General features: G+C 29.1%; 1 protein-coding gene across 2 annotated transcripts in view; it reads right to left on the bottom strand.

Annotated features, from left to right (window-relative positions):
• Window positions 1-22,848, bottom strand: part of LOC123292210 (titin-like) — a 152,685-nt gene extending 129,837 nt beyond the window's left edge. For both annotated transcript variants that reach the window (XM_044872776.1, XM_044872777.1), the window contains exon 1: window positions 22,818-22,848. In XM_044872776.1, coding sequence (XP_044728711.1) covers window positions 22,818-22,824 — 7 coding nt within the window. In that variant the 5' untranslated portion in view covers window positions 22,825-22,848. The remainder of the gene's footprint in view (window positions 1-22,817) is intronic.
• Between the last annotated feature and the right edge of the window lie 904 nt (window positions 22,849-23,752).

Raw genomic sequence — 23,752 nt, 5'->3', positions numbered from 1 at the left:
CATATCCAATAAGACCTTTCACAAAATTATGCAAATTATTCTTTGATATAAATCTTTCATAAACCCTTTTTGAAAGATATAACGATTTATGTCATTCCTGTAGAAGGAAAAAATAATGAACGTAATGAATTTAATTTGATGTAATAAATAATTTTCTATGCAATTTTCTTTTATAAAATATATTATTAATTTAAAAATGATTATATCAGGGTTTACTTTTCATGGAAGTGTGTTAGGAAGTGTCTAGAGACATATTTAGTTATGAATAATATTTGACAAGCTGTAATGAAAATTTTCTTATTTTTTTAAATTAAAAATAATACTTTTTTATGGATAGAAAACAATAATTAATTAATTCAATTTGTAATTTTTCAATAATCTTGTGTGATAAAAGTATGGTCGCGCAAAATAAATGGGGTGGAACTATTTTTTGTAGGCGTATCTAAAAAATATCGTATATAAAAAAAAAAAAAAATGAAAGAGACCACAATCTAAATGTAAGCTCTCTTACGCAAAAATGTTAAGTAAAAATACAGCCCTTGTTTAGAATGTACCAGGCCTTCATGTAACATAAATTATGGTAAAAACTCAATAATAGAATAGTAGTTTCTTTAAAGACGATCATTTTTTTGCAGATTTTGTTGAATTCGTTTTTACCTGACTTTCTATTTACCTTAATAGTTTGTACAATAACATTTTTCTAAAACAGCGATAAAAAAGTGGATAAACTATTTTAGTCAATTAACAAAATATTCTAAATATTAAGAGTTTCTACATAAAAGTTTTTTTTTGTAAGAATATTATAGTTTTTTAACACTATGGATAAAGATACGATTACGTATCTTTAAATTAATGTCTTTAAGATATGCTATTGATGAGTATTGTGACGTAAAGATCCGCTATTGAAAAATTAAACGCATCTTTAAGAATCAATTTTATAGACACGAATTTCTATCAATAAGAAAGTGTATCAAACGAATTTGAACATGCTTCGACCTCATTCGTATTCCAAGGTTTAACAAATTTCGGGAAGATTGATAAATTTAAATTCCTTTGATTTATTTTCGAAAATTATTTGATTGGAAAGGTAAATGGGTCTTTAGTAGTAGGTAATTTTCTGAGAAAATGTCTGGATTTAAACCGTTTTCAAAGGGATATCCTTTAAAAAAATTGAAAAAAATCGAGAAATTTTTTGTATCTCCAATTTTGATAAAACTCAGTATATAAGGTAATTTTGACCCAAGAAGTACAAAAATCGGCATTTGTTGACTGGTCAAATAGTTTTTAAGATACGGACTAAAATCGATCCAAATATTGCGATATCTCAGAAACTCTGCATCCAATCATTAAATTAACCTGATTTTTATAGTTTTTGGATCAAAATCACTCCATTCACCGAGTTTCATCCAATTTCAAAATAAAAATTTTTTTGGCGTTTTTCTCGATTTTTCAAAGGGGTACTAAAAAAATTGCAAAAAATCGAGAAATTTTTTTTAATCTCTAATTTCGATCAAACTCAGTATATATGGTAATTTTGACCCAAACAGTACAAAAATCGGCTGCGTTCGATGATTGGTCGAATAGTTTTAGAGATACGGACTAAAATCAAACCGAACATTGCGATATCTCAGAAACTCTGCATTGTAACTTATTTTAGGTGAAATAATTTTAATAATCGGTTAAGTAGTTAATTCAAAAATGACGAATTTTCATACAAACTGTCATCCCCTTTTCACCACCAAAATTACAGAGTTTCATATAAACTTTCATTATTTAGTAAATACAGTTTAATTTAATGTATTTAGCTCGAATAAGATCATAACCGTCTAGGCGTAAACATTTTTGCAGATACTTCTTGAAGTTAGTCACCGCCTATATCAATCAACATTGCCAGTAACACTTGAACCACTTATTGTCAGTTTATATTTGTAATGTTTCAAATTCTTTCATAGCGTGAGCACGATGCTACGATATTCATCGTTTCTTCGTGAACGAATTGATGACAGGAAAGTATGATAAACGAAAGGTAAACGTGGCCCACTGATTAAAAAGATTATTTGGAAAAATTGTTTAGAATAATTCTTGCAGCTTTTTAATATCGCACATGTTTCTGCTCCACTTCGTATAAGTATTGCAGACTAATGTTATACTTGCCCCTGTCCTATGTACTGTCATATCAAAAGCTTTGTGTTAAAATAACGAATATAATAGCATCCCACTAGTAAATGTATAATTTTTTCATTAATCTTAAATTAACGTAAGGAGCCTTTATATAAATGAAAGTACCTACTCTACGCTTTAGAATAGTATATACATACAAAGAAAAAAAATTAGTATTGAGAGATATTAAGAAGCTACCTACTACCTAGGTATATACACATTGATGAATATATAAATACTATATGTATCTATCTACAGCATTGGTTGTTGGTTGCAAAAGGTTTCTTTGCAGGGTGTATGCATGCTGGTAGTTGGAGTTGAATGGGAGCAGTAAGTTCATAATGTGGAAGTAGCACTTCAAATAATTACAATTCTAAATGAATGATGTTTTCAGGGTAGACAGACAGTTTTACTTATGTACTTATTATTACAGTAGCTTCAACATAATGTTCGTTAATTTTAAAATTTATCTGTATACAGACAGACAGGGTGATTCACTTCAAGTACTGCTCCACTCGTTTTTTGTCAAAAAATTAGTTTTCTATCTAAAAAAAAACAGTAGTGAAATTTCAGGAAATGACATTATAGGATTGTTTTGTTCTCAAATTAATTTATGAAGCTGGTGTCTTTGAACAAAAATTTATTGTTAATGGTGAGCAAACTGGCAAAAACTGTCATGTAACAAAATATGCTTTTGTGCTAAAAGTAAGCTATTATAAAATTTGTTTGCAATTATTTCCTTTGTAAAATTTCTGTCGTATAAAATTGACTGACTGTATAGAAAAACAAAAACCTTTAACGCGCTTAAGCTGAAAGACTTTTCGTCAAATCATGGCTGTTTTAATTCAATCCTCAATATATACAGGACTATCCCGCTTTAAGGGAATTTCAAATTCTGTGATTTCTAATGGTTTATACACTTCTCTCTCATATGCAAACGTAGACGAAAACGCGGATGTTGTTCTTCAAGCCGTTGCATGAGATGTGTATTGAACAGGATTTTTTTGAACTACCTGTCAAAATTTCTAATTCGCGTATGCGGAAGTATATGTTGGTTGTTCTTTATAACCGTAACTTTCCGTTTAAGTTCCCGTATATCGAGATACTCCTGTATATATCAGACGGGAACGCGAGACATATTAAAATAATCGAATAATTTGTATGAAAAATCTTTTTTTTTTTTGGAATCCATTATGGTTAATATGTCGTCGTCGTGGTGAAAGCTACACTATCAGCGATTAACCTGGACTGTATTTTATTTTAAAACAATAGGGTTCTTTCAAAAAATAAAAAAAATCCACGAGAGCGTGAACAAAAGGGGTATTAGTGACAGCAAGAGAAGTGAAGACTATACCACGATTGTATTTGTATTAAAGTTGAAATTGTCCAGCGAAGTGGGTGGATAACTGTTGGTTCAAAATAAAATATGCATAATTATTAAATGGTATATATTTAGTGCAGAATATATTAGTTAATTGTTACTTTTTTTCTCCATTAATTTATAGATTTCTTTGTCATTAACTTCTTCTATTCGTGAAAGTAAAAAAAAATTTCATAATGAATTACCCAATATCAACCCTCGTAGCTCAATTGGTTAAAGCGTAACCAATTCTGTACGTGGTATGCTTATTGTACGTACGGGTTTGATTCCCGTCGTCACAAATTAATTAAATTATTGATTTTGATGGGCTGGAGTTGGGAATGGTATGTGACTGAAGGAGGTGCACTCAGCCTTTTAAAGTCATTGGGGAGCTGGTAAATAAAAGTATTAGCGGAAAAGGTGGTAAAACGCATATAAGGCATCACAATGGGCCCTATCGCCTACGTATGTCTCTCCAGGACAGCTAATATAACCTAGCCTAACCTAACCTAACTTACCCACTTTTCTTGTATTAATTTAAAATACAATAATTATATTTACCATTTACAAGTTTTGTTTTAACATCATTTTAAATACACTAATGTCTATTTATAAATTATTTATTGATAATGAAGAAATCTCTATATATTATAAATGTGAAAGTAAGCATGTTTGTTTGTTTGTTCCGCTTTCACGCTAAAACTAGCGAATGGTTTTTAATGAAACTGTACAGCAATATAGCTCATACTTCAGAATAACACATGAGGTATAATTTATAAAGATATATTTATAAAAATAAAATAAAAATTAAATTAATTTTATTTGACATTACCATAAATTACAGATTTCTGTAAAAGTAGTCATCTTTACTTTTAAACCCAGCGAAGTGTGTGGGTATCACTCTAGTGATAATATAAAATACAATTGTACTGAAATAATAAAATATTCGGAGAGAATTTAACAAACATAGAAAAGAGATGGATAATAGAAAGGAAGAAAAATGTATTTATTTTAATCTTAATTTGCAAATAAACTCTTAAATTATTATTATTATTATTATTACGGCTTATATATTTTATTTTATAGACTGTTTTTGAGATTAATGATTTTTATACAGTTTATATTGTTTTTTATTATTTTTAAAAGAGTAATTATTATTAAAATTGTATGGTTTTAATAAATAAAACAAATAATAAAATATAATTTTATTCAAATACTCAGAAATTTATTTTTATTTATACACGTAATTTATATATTTATTGAATTTTAGATCGTTCAATCCCCAGAAATGTTATTTTAAATCATAAATCTCTATATATTATAAATGCGAAAATAAGCATGTTTATTTGTTTGTTACGCTTTCACGCTTACTGTTATACATATGAAAAAATAATATATATTACCTGTGTAAAACAATCCTCACCAGTATTTCGACTATTACAGAAAAGGGATAAGCGGGAGCATTCTCTATCAATCTTTACTTTAAAACCCAGCGAAGCGGGTGGGTATCACTCTAGTAAAATATAACTAAATTATGTTTCGATAACAATAAATGTATTTAATTGTTTAAACATCTTGCATATGCTAGAGTGCTGATATTTGGTCATTATTACTAACAGTAAGAATGTTAAATTGAAAAAAATATATCTAATTTTACAGAAACATTTTCCCAACTTTTAAATTAAATGGAAACGATTCAAAATGATGGAATAAATTTTATAAGAACTCAACTTGATCATGATCTGGACCCTTTAACGACAATGCAACCGTCCTGTGAGGGACGGGGTACACGATACTTTTGTAATAGAATGGGGGTCGACTAATGGCTCATTTTTAAGAGTTTTTGAAAACGAATATAAAGCATTCTGAAAAAGATTTTTTTGCAGACTAATAAGGATGTAAAAGTAGCCGATTTCCGTAGTTTGTTGTTACAACAACCATAACAAAAACATACACAGGGGCGTTTTTAAGTAAAAAATCACTGTGGAAATGGCATTAAACTTCAGAAAGTTTGAGAAAAACGAGTGTATATGTGCGTGTGTATTTGTGTATGCTTATATAATAAAAGATCCAAAGGAATATAAGGCTGGTTATTTCGTCTTCTTGGTATTGTTAAATGTAATTCGTACGATTTAGCAACGACAACTGGTAAATAAAATGATGTAATTTATCGCTATTAAAATTTTTGGTTAACTAGTAATAATATTAATGATCAATGATATTGAAATCAGTTTATGCTTACTGGAAGAACTAGTCTTTCAAGATCCTGACACTAAAGTAGGTTTGGTTGATTTTTTCAAAAGTGAGTTTGTACTATGAAGTACCAGAATTGGCACAAATTCGACAACAGTGGAATAAAGATTTGGAAAATATCTTGAATACACTGAAATTTAATAAAACCTTTTTTGATACACCTATAATTTTTGTTTATTTAACTGAAGTGGTTTTTGTTTTGATATTATTTTTTAAATATATGTTTTGTGAATGGTCTCTTACCAAGCTACCAACAAATTATAACATCAGAAGTAGTTATTTTAAAACTTAAACTATATATTACTTGTGATTCCCTAAATGCTTACTTTTAGACAGGTATAAATTAATCATACACGTAAAAATATTTATAATAGGTACTTATTTTTTTTATTTATTACTTTGTTATTCTAGCTTAGGAGAAGGTGGAACTAAAATTTATATATTTAATTGCTTTGTTTAAGTTAAAATGAATAAGAGGATCTAGTCGAAGATATTCTGGAAAAAAACTTTATATTTTCTTAAAGTAGCTAGGCTGTTTAAGCAAGTACGTTGAATGTTCTTTTTTTGCGGTTAAAGATAGTTTTCAAAGTCCCTTGATTACAATCAACAAAGTTTTGGGGCCACTTGTGGGGCAAAATTGTGAATTATTTCATTTTAAAATGGTGATTTTTAACATAGTACCTTATGGATGAACAATGATGTTAATTGTACAAAAGTTAATCGGTGATTGAGCTTTAAAAAAGTTTATCATGGCGAAAATTTACCACAGATTCTGTTTATGCAAACAAAACATTACCTTACTGCGCTTTCCAAAAAGAAAACATAAAAAACTTTGGTTTTAACGTTTAAACGTCAAAAACTAGTCCAATTGGCGTATAAATTTTATCTTTTACTTATTTTTACGATATTTTTAAAGCATTAAAAAACGTTTACTTTAACAGTGGTCTATTTAGAAAATACCAAAATTTAAGTAATATATTTTAGGTACAATCGTGTAATCATTTTATCAGCCTAGATTATCATTTTTTAAATTTGAGAATTGATTTTTTCGGGAACTGAAGTATTGAGCTGATAATGCCATTTGGACCTTATTTTTGGATTTTAACCCTGTTTATAATATACGTATTATTGGAGCATCTCAAAAATGAATTTTGAATACACTATTCTGAATGTCAACAACGATGAAATTATACACTTTTAGACCAGCTCCTTATCTACTTGTCATTTGATACTTTATAACTACCTCCTGTTTTTTTGAATAGTTTAAACTTTAATTTATGCTTAGGTAATGGATATTTATCATTTAGATAAATGAGAACATTATAGCCCTGGAGCCGGTAACAGCAAAACTGCACTTACACGGATTTCGAAATTTAGCATATGAATCCATACTATTTAACGATGGGTATAATTTGGATTGGGTGTGCTAGGGTTTATCTTTTCAGAAATATTTTTTGCCCAGATTTTTTAATTTTTTATTGGCCACGATAAGAGCTGTTACATCAAATTTTCCTGAAAATAGATAACATTTGCAATAAAATACTTGTCATTACAAATTAATTTCCATGAACGTGCAAAATACTTGTTATTATTAAAAATATAAAAAATATTTCTGCCAGGATAAACACTGGCACATATTGTACCTATCGTTAAATAGCGATTGTGTAAATTGTATTGATTCATATGTGAATTTTCGAAGTCCCCGTAAGTGCAGATTTACTGTCACGGGCTCCACGCTTATTATGCAACCATTAGTGAAATAAAAAAATTTAAAAATAAAAATGGAATTAAATAAACTCAAATACACTTTTATACCAACTGCAACTCTTTATCAAATTGTCATTTGATATTTTATAACTGCCTCCTGTATTTTTGAATAGTTTAAAATTTAATGGATATTTATTATTCAGGTAAATGAGGACATTAAAATAGTAATTTGTGAAATAAAAAAAAATTAAAAATAACTATGAAATTAAATAAACATGGGTTATCTTCTTAAAACGCGATGATTTATTATTACAAACTGGAAGTTCGTTTACTTGCCCATCAAAGGTGGTCTTATTTTCAAGAATTGATTTTGGAGGAATTTTGATCAATTTTTAAGTTTGCACGTTATTCTTTCTCGTCGTATTTTTACGAAAAAAGTCACAGATAATTTGATCGATTAATATGAATCATGTCAATTATTTTGACTAAGTTAACTTAAGGCTTGGTCTACAAAAATATAAAGAAACTATATAGCAGTTGGAATAAAGAATTTTGAATTTAAAGAAACTTCAGTAAGTACCAAAATTGGTACTTCACGTTGAAAACAAAAACAAATGCAGCGATTCATAGAATTATAGCACTTTTGACTGAATAACCGAACACTCCCCAGAAACAAACACATTTTAAATATACAGTAAGGGTAAAAATACGTAAGTAATATTTACGGTAAGCAAATTAAAGTTTGTTTGTTCGTGTAAAAGAACCTTTAAGCCTGTTAAATACTTTGTATGATAATATCAAGGTCGGTAGAAAGCAATTAATTTAATGATTTCTCAAAATATATATTAATGACTTGAAATAAAAATACCTTTTAAAGTCACATTAAAAAGATGCAAATGTATAAATGATTATTAAACTATTTGAGTATATATGGGAGAGTGCTATTTCTTGGAATACAATTGAAATTTAAACATTTTTTAAAGCACTATTATTCCCACTCACTACTTGTGATTCAACTCTTTAACAGGCAATAGAAACCGTATTTTTATTTTATTAATATGTAATTCATGGTACAAAACTATAGTGTAATGAATCACGCAATAATATCCTTAGAATCACCCGATAAGGTTATACCTGATTTTTGTTAAAAATGTAATCTACACTTGTCACTTTACGTAACAGCATCATAGGACACATACATACCTCCTTCTCTAAGGGTCCAAGAACAACTTCAATTGCTTATTTCGTTTACTTAGCGAACATGAAAATTTGCCCGGTATACTACTAACATATAAAAAAAAATTATTGTATTCATAAGTATTCATATTCCTCATTGATCACTAAAACAGGACGTCGTTTTGATCCAAGGTATGTTTAAATGACCACTTAGCTTGATTTAGATAGGTTGAAATTAAAACACAAAAAATAATTAATTTACTTATATAATTAATAAATTTTGTGTTTTTTAACCCCCGAACTAAATAAAAGAAGTTTGACCACTATGTGTGTATGTATGTCTGTGTATCTGTCTGTGGCATCGTAGCGCCTAAACGGATAAACCGATTTTGATTTTTTTTGTTTCGTTTGAAAGGTAATTTAATGGAGAGTGTTTCTATGTTTCAAGTGCCAGTTTAGGGTTTCTTACCCGAAAAATTTGTAGGGGTTTTTTTTAATTTTGTAAATTTCCCTTGTACATTACAAAATTTATATTTTAATGGAAAACAAAAGCACATCATTCTTTCAGTCTCATGTTTCTTCTCTTGTAATTTTGTGCTTATATATTTGCTGTCACAGATTGATAATTTCTTTCAAGAAACTGAAGGGTGATCCAAACTCCATTTTAATCAAGGTACAACACTTCACCGATACTTAGTTATACAGAAAAGAACCTTTGTAATAATCATTTGTTTGTTATACAACATAATATAATATAATATGTATTAATACTAATCTTTATTATACAATATAATCCTTTTTGTATAAATGTCATTATTAAAATGTTAATAAGTAAATAAATTATATTTATAATAGTGAATAAAATAAAGTTGTAATAACAATATCTACCATTTGTAATCTAAATTTTAATTTTATATTGACTTACTTAATAATTGAAGTAGACTAAATATTTTATATACTAAAACAAAGCTACCATATCTGATACTTTGTTTCATTTGAAATAATTCATATTTACCGTTTTGTGACGACATATTATAAAATTCGTTTTTATCTTCCTGGGCAATTTGGATATATTTTATTCAGTAAGTTAAGTAATTAGTAAGCATTTAATTCATGCTGTAAGTCAAATCACCTTGTGAATTGGAATTGTTTTCCAATTTCCAAAAACTCAGTTATAGATTTCTCGTGAACGATCTCCGATTTGTAATTTTTAATTTAACACCAAGGTATGTTGAAAAACTGACAAAATCTGGGCATAGAAATTGAAAGGAAGTAGAAAAATTACACTAAAAATATTTAATATAAACTGTTAAGTCGAAAAAACAATAAAGTAATATTATGAACCTGGAAATTTGAATCATTAATAAAGTAATAAACAACACTTTGTTACAATTAAATTTCCTTATTTAAAAAAAACCAAAATTTAATAAAATTTAAAAAAGTTGATCGATTTTTTTTTCTTTTTTGAGAAGAAAAGGATGAAAAATGGAAGTTGATGGTGTTAACCATAAATTTCACACTCACTTGCAATGATCGGATTGTTATAAAGGATTTTACGCATAAAATGATAGAACTATTATATTAAATTGAACAATTGAAAACAAACAATTGACAGATTTAATAGTTGAAATACCATCTATAGACAGTGTTGATTACTCTATCACATTACACATATACCTACCTATACATTTCACACATACATAACTGATAATCTCATATTAATACATACTATGCAATTTGCCCCTAATTTTCGCTCTCACGGGTAATACAGTAATATTTATGAAAAAATGTTTCAAGCAAGAGTTGTTTATTTTTTGATAAGGAAAATTTTTTTCATTTAATCTTTTGTTCTATCTCTAACGGCTTACAAGATGGGTCCTACGGACCCAAGACTCCATTGACCTGTGCTGCTCATTTACGAACTTGACCTCACTTTTTACATCCTGAGTGCGTTGTAAAATTTCAGCTTGATATCTTTTTTCGTTTTTGAGTTATCGTGTTTACAGACGGAAAATGGACTAATTAGATGATTCTATGAACACCTATACTAAATTTTTTTCGTAGCATCATTATTTTTAAGCGTTACAAACTTGGGACTATACTTAATATACTATGTATATTTCATATATATATATATATATATATATATATATATATATATATACATGATGTAAAAACTTGTGTATGAGATATCACACAAAATTTTTTTATATGAAAGAGTATTTTATAGCAATTTCAATGATAATATTTAACCAGTCAATTGAATAACCTGCACCTTCGCTGCGCTGAAATGCGCGTACATAAAAAATAATATTTACGAATACTCGACAGTATAAATGCCATCGGTTTGATATCATCGATAGCATTGTTTATTCTTATCTCTAAGAGCACTCGATCAAAGAACGTTTCGCAATGTTCGCATATTGTTTGATTATAATGGAATCATAATGACGATAGGAGCCTATAATTAGGTTCACGGTACGAATACACCTGAATATTCATCCAAAAAAAAAAAAATTTTTAGTGTTGTGGAATATTGCATAAAATGTTACATGCAACCTTTCTTAATAATAATTATCGCTGTGAGTTACTACATTTGGGTCTTTCAACTAAAGAAATTTTTATACCACTACCAAAAGTATAGTTCAATTTAAATTTAAAGTTATATCTTTTTAAATGGAAAACTTGCTTGTGTGAGATTTCCGGTAATGATTCTGCTAATTTTGATTGTGAGTAATAAAAGATGTATATTTTAGAATCTTAGAGGAAAGACTTAAGCTATCGTCTTTGTTTCGTCGCTTGTAGGTACTTATGTCTAAGCTATAGAAACTTATGACGAAATTATTTAAGGTGGTTTAATTTTGTATCTATGGAGAATCTATGCATTCGTAGGAACGATCATTGCATTTTGCATTAAAATTTTCGAAGATACATAAGTTTTGGTAACGAATCATTAATTATTTATCAAACAAACATTTAGTTCGATTCCATGTTGTTACGGAATTTGGAATTTGTTTACGTCTAATTTATTTATATGATTATGGAATTCATGAATAATAAATCATAACTGACATTCCGAAACGAGAATATTAAATTATCTGTATCCATAATGTAGACATTTTGTTTTTACATTATTGTTTAATATAAAATGGAAATCAATACAATGCATAGATTTATATTGGAATTATAATATTTATGGTATTTGTTATTGTTATTTTATTATACGTACAGGGTGTTCCAACCTTTCATATAAGGTGTACATTAATTGATAGTTCCAACATTTATAACAGTTTTTACCATCCGAAATATCTCTTTTTGCAACATTATTAGCTTTAAAAGTTATGAAGGAGCAATTAGCAAAATATTTTTAAGATGAATCAAGACTTTTTTACAAAATGGTAACGCATAGAATGAAATCAAGCTAAGTATGCCCAAAACTGCACCCAATCTTTATTTGTAACAACAACAAAAAACATTCTTAGACATATAAAAACTTATGCTGCGCATGGCGTGTTTCAATGTGATAAGCCAAATCAATTTCCCATTTTTGAAGCAAAACAAAATTACAGTTCGTTGGTAGTAAAAATTTCCGGTGTATGTAAAATAGGCCAACAATACATGGTTGATCAAAATAGGTGAGAAACTTGACTCCAGAAAAATTGTTACCACGAAGGGTTCTATAAGTTAAAATCTCCATTTTGTTCAATTATTTTCTTAATTTCAGATTTTTGTAGGGTTTTAAAAGATTTAAAGAATCAAATAAATTGGAAGTATTATTTTGCTGATTTTAGTTTACTTGAGTATTTGTTCCTTCAAAATAGTAAAATTATAGCAAATAGAAGATGTCACTATTCATTCTATACAATACAGATATATTTTTTCAGCGTTATATCTTAAGTTAATCCTGTATCTTTAAAGAAATTTGTTTTTATATTGAACACAAGCGATAATCACAATGTAGATGATATTTAAGTAAACCTTTTTTCCAGTGTTTTTCAATCGGTAAAGTGTAAAAATAATTTTTCAGATACATTATTTTGAATTGGGAATTAATTTTTTCGTACCATATTATATAGATTGCAGTCAGAGAGCAGCCACAATATTATAGACATGTGACAACAATGAAGCGTGAATGTGGCTTAAACATCATATCGAAAAATTAGTTTATTACCTTGCAAATTGTCATTGATTGCACACCAACAGAAATTGGAATTTTTTCTCTATCTATTACCGTACCATGCTATGCCTTGCATTTTCATACGTACTGATATCAAAAAATTTATATATACATAGTATTACAGTAACTAATATCATATTGTTGCAAATTTAGTCTACTTTAAAATATTTTAAAAAGGTACTTCAAAAACTACCACGGTTTTTTTCGATTTTTGACAAAGCTACGTTCGACGCTCGAGGTCAAAAACTGGGATTATTCATTAGGACAACAACTTAAACAAGTCGGATTTGACGTTAGATCTGATGGATCGGATTTGACGTTAGCTCTGATGTATAAAGTTACGTCGATAAATTTTGATAGGCTTTATCTCGGAAAGTGTTGGATCTACAGAGTACATTGTAGCAAATTTAGTCTACTTTAAAAACGTTCATACAAGGATTTCACTAGCCCTTTAGGGTTATAATTGCCAAAATCCAAAATGTTCACCAATTTTTCGATTTTTGACAAAGTTGCGTTCAGCGCTCGAGGTCACAGGAATTATTCATTAGACCAACATTATAAACAAGTCTGCAAAAAATCGGAACTACCGGATATGGTACCACCCCGTGCTATCAAACGACAAGGTTACTGTATTATAATAATAATGGATACATATATTAAAAACGTGATTTCCTGCAAATATATTGTAGAAAAGTGTAGAAGCACTGTTTTATTGAACATAGATTATAAAATATAATAAATTATTTTATCAACGATATAGCCAATGAAATAAATATAATTATAATAAATAACCTACCATCAAGAAGATTTTATTTACTTTTATTTTATGTTTATCATTTCAATTGTTTTAATAATATTTATTTAATTAAATGATAAATACATTTTAATACCATTAACTATTTTAAATTGTGATCATTAACTTCCCATAGGAAAGTTCTTGTAATCGATCCGAAAACCGAAATTCTCAAAACTTTCAAAATATATTTACTTTTGATATAAAGCGTGGACCATTTTAATCTATTATTTCTAATCGCTTGTTTTGTAGTTAACAAATCAAACAACAACTTAAACAAAAGTTGCAGAGTCTGATGAGGACATCATATATCGAAAACGGTGTGGTAAAATCAAAAATTGCAAGAGTCAAAAAGTGTTAAAAAAACTATCTTTAGTTTCGTCAGTAACAAATTTCCGGAATTTTTTTTTTCTTTTCAAGCTCCGCTATATCGAAAACGGTGGCGTTAGGGTAAAAAATGCCAATAGCTAAAATATATATGTTATATTTATGTTATAGTGTTTTTATCAAATTTACACCAGAATCCCAAAATAATATTTATTTTTGTCAAAAACAAGTTGTCGGTGAAAATCCGCATTTTTGTTTTTCAAATGCGCATAACTCGAAAACGGTGAGGATAGAAAAAAATGTTAAAAATTAAAAATGCTGAAAATTGTCCAAAATATGAAATCCAATAGTTTTTTCTTTCTAACTGTTAAATGGAGAGAATGTGATGTCTGAAAAATTAGGTTCTCCCATAGGGTGGTACAGAAGGTTGTCCCATAGGGTGGTACCTAAATCGAAAAACCACAAGTACGCATATAAATCCCTTTGTTGAGTAAACATTTTCAACTGGCTCCCATAAAAATGAATTGACGAGGAGACAATTCCTTGACCAAAGGCGTCATTTCTTACAGTATATTGTCATGATGCCCCGAATAATATCTTCCCATAAAAGTTTTATGGTTCTTTGCGAGAAATAGTTTTTATCTAAGTAAATTCATGTTATGTTCATAACAAACGAAAAGTAGAGGAACAAATTTTTCGATATGTTAGAGAAATGTGGGAAATTTTATCTTATTCTAATTAAAACACACATAACTTTTCGGCTCTCTCCGAGAAAGAAACGAGAAAATGGGGCTCTTTGACACGACATCTCTTTACAGTAAACTGCAAGTATTGCAAAAAAGTCTGTTTTTGTGCATGAAATACGTGCAATCAAGAATGTTTAGTTTCCGTTTGAGTATCAAAAAATTTGTTGACATATTATAATTTGCGCAAGACAAGTGCTTAATTATAAACATTGATTCTTGAAAGAAAGTACACATTCCGTATGAGTAAAAAGCCAGTGAATTTAAACAAATTATTCGTTTTTTACCACCTATTTTTTAGCAAAACAAAAAAATTAAATAAAAACTGAATTATTGAAATTTTCCCAATTCTAATAATGTACGTTCAAATTTCTAAAATGAAATGCATAATTGTATACAAAAGCTTTTCACAAAAGCTATATGATATAAATAAATTATTCAATTTATCAGTTCATAAATCTATTCAAAGTTAAAATAACTACAAAATCAAACTATTTTGGCTGAAGGCTATATTGTTTACATAAAGTATTGCAGAAACGATATTATTTGCTTATGTTTATACACAAAAACACTCTAAATAATATTTTTTTAACGATGTCAAAATTATATTTGTACTGGCAGCCACTCGCCCACTTCACTAAAAAATAAAAACAAAGACTTCCACGTTATAACTTTCACATGCTTTGTTCTCGCTCATGAAATTCGACAAGTTCTACTTTAGGAACAAATCCACCACATATTATCCTTCAAATGCTCAATAGCTCAATTGCCTCCGTTTAGCCCGTACCCTTAGCACCAACTGTACTTCCATCCCTTAGACATTTAGTTCGGCTTCGGCCTTCAGCTACGGAGCTTGCTCCGTTTGCAATTTTACTTAGCTTAGAATGTGTAATAATAAATGAATTCTGATATATAAGCTAAAATACTGTGAAGTTTCATCAAAATCCTCCAGTGGTTTTTGCAAGATGATTCATTATTCATCATTTAGCCATCCAAACAAGCTCACAAACTTTCACGACTTTAGTAATAGTAGGATAAATGTATAAGATATTTTATCATAATACAATATGTAGGTTATCTCTTTTCACTTATAGAAAATGTTATAGTATTTAACTTTGTCTAGCAACTATTTATATATAGGTTGTATAAAAATATGTATGCAAAATGTTCATAAACTACATGAGTAATATTTAGTTTTTTCTTAATATTAAAAAAATAAGAAAATAGTTTAAAAAACTAAAAAACACGCTTGTTGCTTGTTCTAAATATGTATCTATAGTATGGTTATCGCTAGTATAATAAATGTATATAACTGATGATATCCTATGCATGGGTATGATAATAAGAGAGCTACATATAAACATACAAACATACATACATACAAGCTAATATAAGCGTGTTAAAAAATTTTTCAACATCGGAGAATGTAATTTCATTTGGTGGAGGTGCTAGGAAATAAGGAAAGATATGAATGTAAGTGAAAACTTTCGAAAATTATTGCAGTAGGCACATTTCAAAACTACTTCCAATTTTTAAAATTTCAATGAAAAAATTTGTCGGGGTTTTTAAATTTCGTAAATTTCACATGTTTCAAAACTTAATCAGCTATGGCGCAAGATCCAACTGTTAAATTCAATGTTTTTTAAATTCTTAAAAAAGCACAAGGTTTCTAAGGTTTGGTATGGTGTCAACGTTGTAAAAAGCTCAACAATTTATTGAAATGCCTCTTAGGTACATGAATTATTAAAACAATTCATACTGACCTCCTTTAATCTTTATGCCATTGTTTTACATTTCCGTTATAAAGAAGAGAAAATTAGTAATTTTTTCATAAAACTGTGACACTTATTTCCTAAGAATGTAATGTTGTCCTCTACAATATATAGAAAAAATCCTGTACACAGTCACCCCCCCCCCCCCCTATCACAATTTTTTTTGAAAACTGAACGTTTTATGACCAATTAATTATACTGCCATACAAAATTTAAAGGATATTTGATCATCTATCTTTGATTTGTCCCATACCAAATGGATTGATAGAAAAATTTTACTGTATAACAACCAAAAAACGTTTTAAAATTACTTAGAAAATGAATTTTTCTTGAATTTTATAATACATTTGTGTATACACCTTATAGTTTATTTCTAAACACATAACAAGCGACAACCATTTTTCGAGAGATACATACGTATTGTATAAAAAGAGACATTAGTTATCAGCCGTGGTTTTTTACAACAACAAAAATGGGTTTACATATTATATAAGAGAAAAGAAAGGAAAGCAAAACAAAAGATAAATAAATGATAAGTTTAGTGGACATATTTATTATTTATTTATTTATTTATATTTATCATTATATATAGACTAGCTGTTAAACCCGCTTCGCTGGGTTGTTTTTGCACATTTAAATATCTTTTTTTTAAATTCTCTCTGTGTGTACGGAAAAGTAAGGGAAAGATCGATAGAAACCCATGGAACATTCCAGAATATTCGAGAAAGTTCTAGAAAATTCGATAGAAATCCATAGAACATTCCAGAATGTTCGAGAAAATTCTAGAAAATTCGATAGAAATCCATAGAACATTCCAGAATGTTCGAGAAAATTCTAGAAAATTCGACAGAAACCCATGGAACATTCCAGGTTGTTCGAGAAAGTTTGATAAAATTCAATAAAAATCCATACAACATTCGATAATATTCGTGAAAGTTCTTGAAAATTCGATAGAAATCCATAGAACATTCCAGAATTTCCTATTGTACTATTAGAACTATTTTTTTAATCTATTTTCTATGAATTTCTAGATCAGTTTTAATTCCACCCCCACCAAACTCCCTTATTCACAATGGGAGCCTAAGGGCTACCCAATGACATAATCCCCTACCGAAGGTCAATGGTTAGTTTTAGGGAAAATCGGGGACATACAAACAAACACTCTCTTTTTATATATATAGATTGTGTACTGTATAATGGAAGTATATTACAATAAGGGACGGATTAAGTAATAATAATACCTACAAGAAGGTGCTATATTGCTAAGTATTGAACTTCTCCAGGGCTTTCTGAAAATTAAAGTACCCTTCATTTAGCCGTAAGTGGTTCAAGTGATGAATTTGTTCGCCTCATACCTCCTGGACAGTCCAGTACCCATAATAAAACCTTACGAAGTGATAAATTTTTGTAAAATATATAAGTTCGACAAAAATTTATTTTTCATAAGAAAATTACTGACAAGAGTGGTGCACAAAAAAAAAATTTGTATATTCATTATTAATTGGACGATTTTTTTGATCAACTTTTTAAACCAACTGTAATGTGCAATTTTTAGTAAAACATTACCTACTTGCTATTCGTAAAAATATTTATTTTATAAGATGCCTTCTCTCGTATAATAATACAACACTATCCTGTTGCAAGGCTCATACACCATGGTATGTTATGTCATTCTTTATGTGATTACATAATGATATAAAAGAGTGGATATTTGATTTGTAGGTTTTACCAAATAAAATCCCTATCCCTATATATATTATAAATGTGAACGTAAGCATGTTTGTTTGTTTTCGCTGTCAGGAAAAACCTAGCGAATAGTTTTTAATGAAATTATACAGCAATATAGATCATACATCAGAATAACACATAAGCTCATCATACTATATAAGTTGCGCCTAATTTGCGCTCTCACGAGTAAACATTGATGTTTACGAAAAAATATTTTAAACAAAAGTTGTTTGATTTTTTATAAGAAACATTTTTTGCATTTAACCTTTTGTTCTATCTTTTACGGTTTACAATATGGGTCCTACGGACCTAAGACCCAATTGACCTATGTTGCCCATTAACAAATTCGACTTCACTTTTTATGTCCTGAGCACGCTGTAAAAATTTCAGCTTGATAACATTTTTCGTCTTTGAGTCATCGTGTTGACAGGCGGACAACCGGAAATGGACTAATTAGATGATTCTATGAACACCAAAATTTTTTTCGTAGCATCAATATTTCTAAGAGTTACAAACTTGGAACTAAACTTAATATACTATGTATATTATAGATGGTATAAAAACACCGGTTATGATCAAAATCCAATTCTCATTAAAAATCGTGCCAGGCAAAGCTACAAACTATAACGTTGGAACTTTAAAAGAATATTTTGTGTAAAAATTTGTTTTCCAGCAAAGAAAAATCAACGTGTAATATTTATAAGGGAAGAAATGTGTTGTTGTAGTAGTATCTAAAACGATGTTACGATGCTACTATGATAATACATTTTAAAATAAATATTGTTTGTAATATGTCGTTATAACAAGCATTTTTACAACAAAACAAAGATTTAAAAAAAAAAAATTTATTTTAAATTTGTTTGCATAAATTTATATTAAAAGTTTTTTTTTTTTAAGCATATGAAGTTTTGTTTTTATTATTTTGTTGTTGTGTGTAAAATAAATTTATATGCACGATAATTAGTATTTACAAAAAAATAAAAATAAAAATAATATGAAGATAATTTAAACATCAGGTGTTTATATGTTTTGTTAATTTATATAAGTTTTGTACTTTTTAAGCCTATGGGATATTAAAATATCAAAACTTGTGAATGTTTAAAAATAATTTCATTGTAAAATTTATGTTAGTTTCATTTTTAATTGTTATAGAACAAGTTAAGATTACAACAACACCGAGTTATTTGTTTCGATACTCTGTAAAGTTATACAATTACACTAATTCCAAACCAGTTCATAAAGAAAATAATATAACTTATTTTGAAATTTATGAAAAAATGTTTCAAACACTAATTGTTTGTTTTTGAATAATAAACAGTTTTTGTAAATGACCTTCTTTTCTTCACCTATCTCACATTTTATAAATAGGCAGTACATAGTCGGTGTGGTACTGAAGTCGTGTGAGTGCGATCCCTGTAGTTCACACCACTAACTTCCCAGAGGGGAGAAATACATTTAAAAAAGGTCTTGTTATCCTTCATAGATTATTCTTCGCATATGTACTACAGCTTACCCTAGAACGATCGTAATCTCCATAGATAAATGATGTGTTTTATCCACTTTTCAGATTCAGTTTATTCAGTTTTTTCCAGATTTTTTTATTACCATTAAAAACGGTTCTAATAATTCTGATGAAAACTCTTTCAGTTCTTAGATACGCGATAATGTGTCGAATAAGCCCAGTCACGTGTTTATGTCATAACTGGTTCGCGAGATAATGGAGGCGAAAAAATACAAACAAACATAGGCACATACGTACACACACACACACACACACACACACAAATACCACATTGAAAGAGTTTGATTCGGATATAACAGCGTTGAAATCGCGGAAAAATGTAAAACTGGAGATTTTCAAAATCGGCCAGGCCCCATTACATTAACTTCCTTTGGAAAGTTAACAAGAAGTACCTAAGATCAATGGGAACCACATTAGACAATTTCACGAAGATTTTGATTATTTTGACGTGGAAAAAGTTATAAAATACTTTCATTTCGTAGCGATGTGTGTGTATTATGGCAATGTACAGATAGATAAGATGTTCATGAAGTTAATTGAATATTCTTAAAATGTAGGTTGAGACTTGATTTCGGACAGTTACAGGTAATACTTTCATGTGTCTTGATTGAAAAAACAATGCTACATGATTTTAATCCTTCCTTGAAGTAGCAGTCATAGTTTTTGTATGATCTCATGTAGCAATACTTGAATTATGGGAATGAATGGGACATAATTGCAAAATATTCACCTCTGGGTTTTTAGAACGAAGTATATGAAAACATTAGTCTGTTCAAAACGGGCTCGGTGCAATTAACTGTTGTTTGGGGTGGGTAAAAGGTCTTCCAAAATCAATTATTTTTCATTAGAAATATGCATTGTCCCTTGTCCCCATTTGTAAAGATTGTGTATGAAACTCCTTTTTTTGACAAATCGAGTTCGCCGTATAAGAATTTCGCGTGCTTTATCGATTGCGCATAGACCGTCAATTCAATTTTTGAAAATATATTAGAAGTTAAAACTTCCCCGTCCGATAGGATCAAGCGATTGATTCATATAACTTCAAATTTCTATAAATAATGGCAAAGTAATGAGTAAAATAAACATAGTTCATAAAATTGATCAATAAGAATACTGTATATTTTGAAAGCTCCATAAAGGGAATATATCTTTTGGGATAATCGTAGAAACATTAACTATTTGTTTTAGTTAAAGTAAATATCAAGAAGAACATATAACAATACCCTGTTCAACATGTATCTTTTGTAGAAAACTTATAACCAGAACACAATAAAGACAATCTCTCTTTAAATGTGATTTTCATACATCACTTGTTACAATTTATGTATCTATTTATGCATTTTGTTTCACATGTCTTTCTTCGTTTAAATGCAGACTTCTCGTCTCAAAGGAATAAGAGATGCTAGCTAGTACGTGTATGTATGTATATGTAAATTATAATTCTATGTGGTTTATCTTATTTGGGTCAGTCATCCTCGAGCAGTAATTGAAAATTAGAAAATGTCTATTTTCATTTCTTACGTATAGCATGTTGAAATTGTGAACTAGAAATGCATTTATATTTAGGTGTGTGCATTTATATTTTGCTAGATTGCATTTCTACAGCGTTTACATAAAAATGGAATTAATGCTACACATTTATTTTATGAGTTTTTAAGAGTTAGGACAGAAGGGCTTTTAGTTAAAATGTAGAATACGCATATTATAGGCCTACATAACGGTCTAGCTATAAATTCACATTTACACATTCAGTAGATGTAGTTTCTAATTGTTATAAAATTCAACTATCTATAGCAACTCATCGTTATCTTTGACATTATCACCTTTGACGTAGTGCCCCGGATTTCAGCCAGAATACATACGTAAACTATAACTTGTTTGGCCTGTTAGCTAGGAGGTTGCAACTATTCTCCAGTCTAAACAACTTAAATGTCGAGTATCTCTGAATAGACTAATCTACGCCGTTGGAGTTGCTGAGGCATCCTGCTCTTCGGTTACTGAGTCATTTTCCCAATCTTTTCTCAGGGGTATTTTCAGCTACTATATAGTCCGTTGATTGACTCAGGAGACTTTTTTCTTGATATTATCTCTTCTCTGTTCATTTCATCGAGTGTGCGTAGTCTTAAAGCAAGCTTTGAAACCAGCCCTTTAACGCACCACTCTAGTGTTAGCAGATCTAAAGTTACCTCTAGTGCAGCTTGAACTGGGTCGTTCTTCATTTCTGTAGTTACTATAGGGCAATTTACCTTTGTAGGATAGTGACATTCTTTCTGTTTACCATTTTATTCATGGCCTGCACAAGTTTAGAACGCTACACATAAACCTCACTGAAATTTAATCCGGCAACACTCCCGCCAACTATTCGGTAATCTTTAGTTTCGTGAAGAGAGATTTGCTCGCTTGATATTATCTCTTCTCTGTTCATTTCATCGAGTGTGCGTAGTCTTAAAGCAAGCTTTGAAACCAGGCCTTTAACGCACCACGCTAGTGTTAGCAGATCTAAAGTTACCTCTAGTGCAGCTTGAACTCAGTCGTTCTTCATTTCTGTAGTTACTATAGGGCAATTTACCTTTGTAGGATAGTGAGATTCTTTCTGTTTACCATTTTATTCATGGCCTGCACAAGTTTAGAACGCTACACATAAACCTCACTGAAATTTAATCCGGCAACACTCCCGCCAACTATTCGGTAATCTTTAGTTTCGTGAAGAGAGATTTGCTCGCGCATTATATATTTGTGAAATATTTGAAAAATAACTGTTATTTGTGTTTTAAAATGGAGCGTAAGCAAATGCTCATAAAGGGAGTGCTATATTCCCGACAAATTGTAGAGTTGATAGTTTATGATGTAAGTTTCCAACACATGTTATCCTCAGAAGCTGCTTTAGATTTTCTAAAAGTTAATATTAAAAAAAAACTCATTACATCTGTAAGGATTTTGAAAAATATTGAAATATTATTCAAGCACTGTCTGTTGAACAAACTGTGTATACAGATAAAATCTTTAGATATATAACTTCTTATAACAGTAACAAATTGAATACGAAAAATAAATTTTATATATTATAGAATACGATATACATTTTTTTTTTTTACTTACAATTCATTTCTAATGTGACGGCACTAGATATTGGAGCAATAAGATTATTATTGCTTGCCTGACAGGTGAATACTGTATGTAGATGTTTTCTTTGCAATTTCTCTAAACGTAACACGTTACGTACACGTCGTTCCGGAAGTACCTCAAAACTGTCATCTAAAAGAGCGTTCTCTTGCCACCATGTGACACGTGGTGTGGGTCGACCTGTAACATAATAACAAACAAAATGTATATAAATATGAGTAACAAAAAATATAATATAAAATATCATTATTCAACAATGTATGTTATTCATGTCATAAATGAAAATTTTGTTATAACTTGTTATCATATTTTTATCTATTTAGAGAGCGTTTACATAATCCCTATATATTATAAATGTGAAAGTAAGGATGTTTGTTTGTTTGTTTGTTTGTTACGCGTTTTAAATGAAACTGTACAGCAATATAGCTAATACATCAGAATAACACATGAGCTATAAATTAAAAAGATATAGATAATAAAAAAAAATTTTTTTTTAATCAATTTAATCCGACATTAACTATTTTAAATTTTTACAAAAATCTTTAATTTATGGTTTAAAATGATGAACACAGATGGAGCAGAGCTATGATCATCATTTTGAATCATAAATAAAAGATTTCTGTAAAAATGTAAAATAGAAAATGGTCACAATTTATGGCTCCCTTTTCTGATATACTCAATGAATTATGACTACTTTACAATTAAAAAAATTGAAAACTGTGCATATCTTTTAGCTGCGTAAAACAATCCCTTCAAGTGTTATGGAACGTTGATATGTGAGATTAAAATAGGTGGAAGCTATAAAGTGGTGATTTTTACTTTTAAGCCCAGTGAAGCGGGCGGGTATCAAGCTAGTATTATATAATATTAAATGGTGAAATCACACGATCTGTATGGAATACAGTCAAACA

This window comes from Chrysoperla carnea, chromosome 2 (assembly GCF_905475395.1).
Source record: "Chrysoperla carnea chromosome 2, inChrCarn1.1, whole genome shotgun sequence".
Lineage (NCBI taxonomy): Eukaryota > Metazoa > Arthropoda > Insecta > Neuroptera > Chrysopidae > Chrysoperla > Chrysoperla carnea.
Note: the sequence above shows the minus strand (reverse complement) of the source record. Positions and strands in the feature narration are given on the sequence as shown.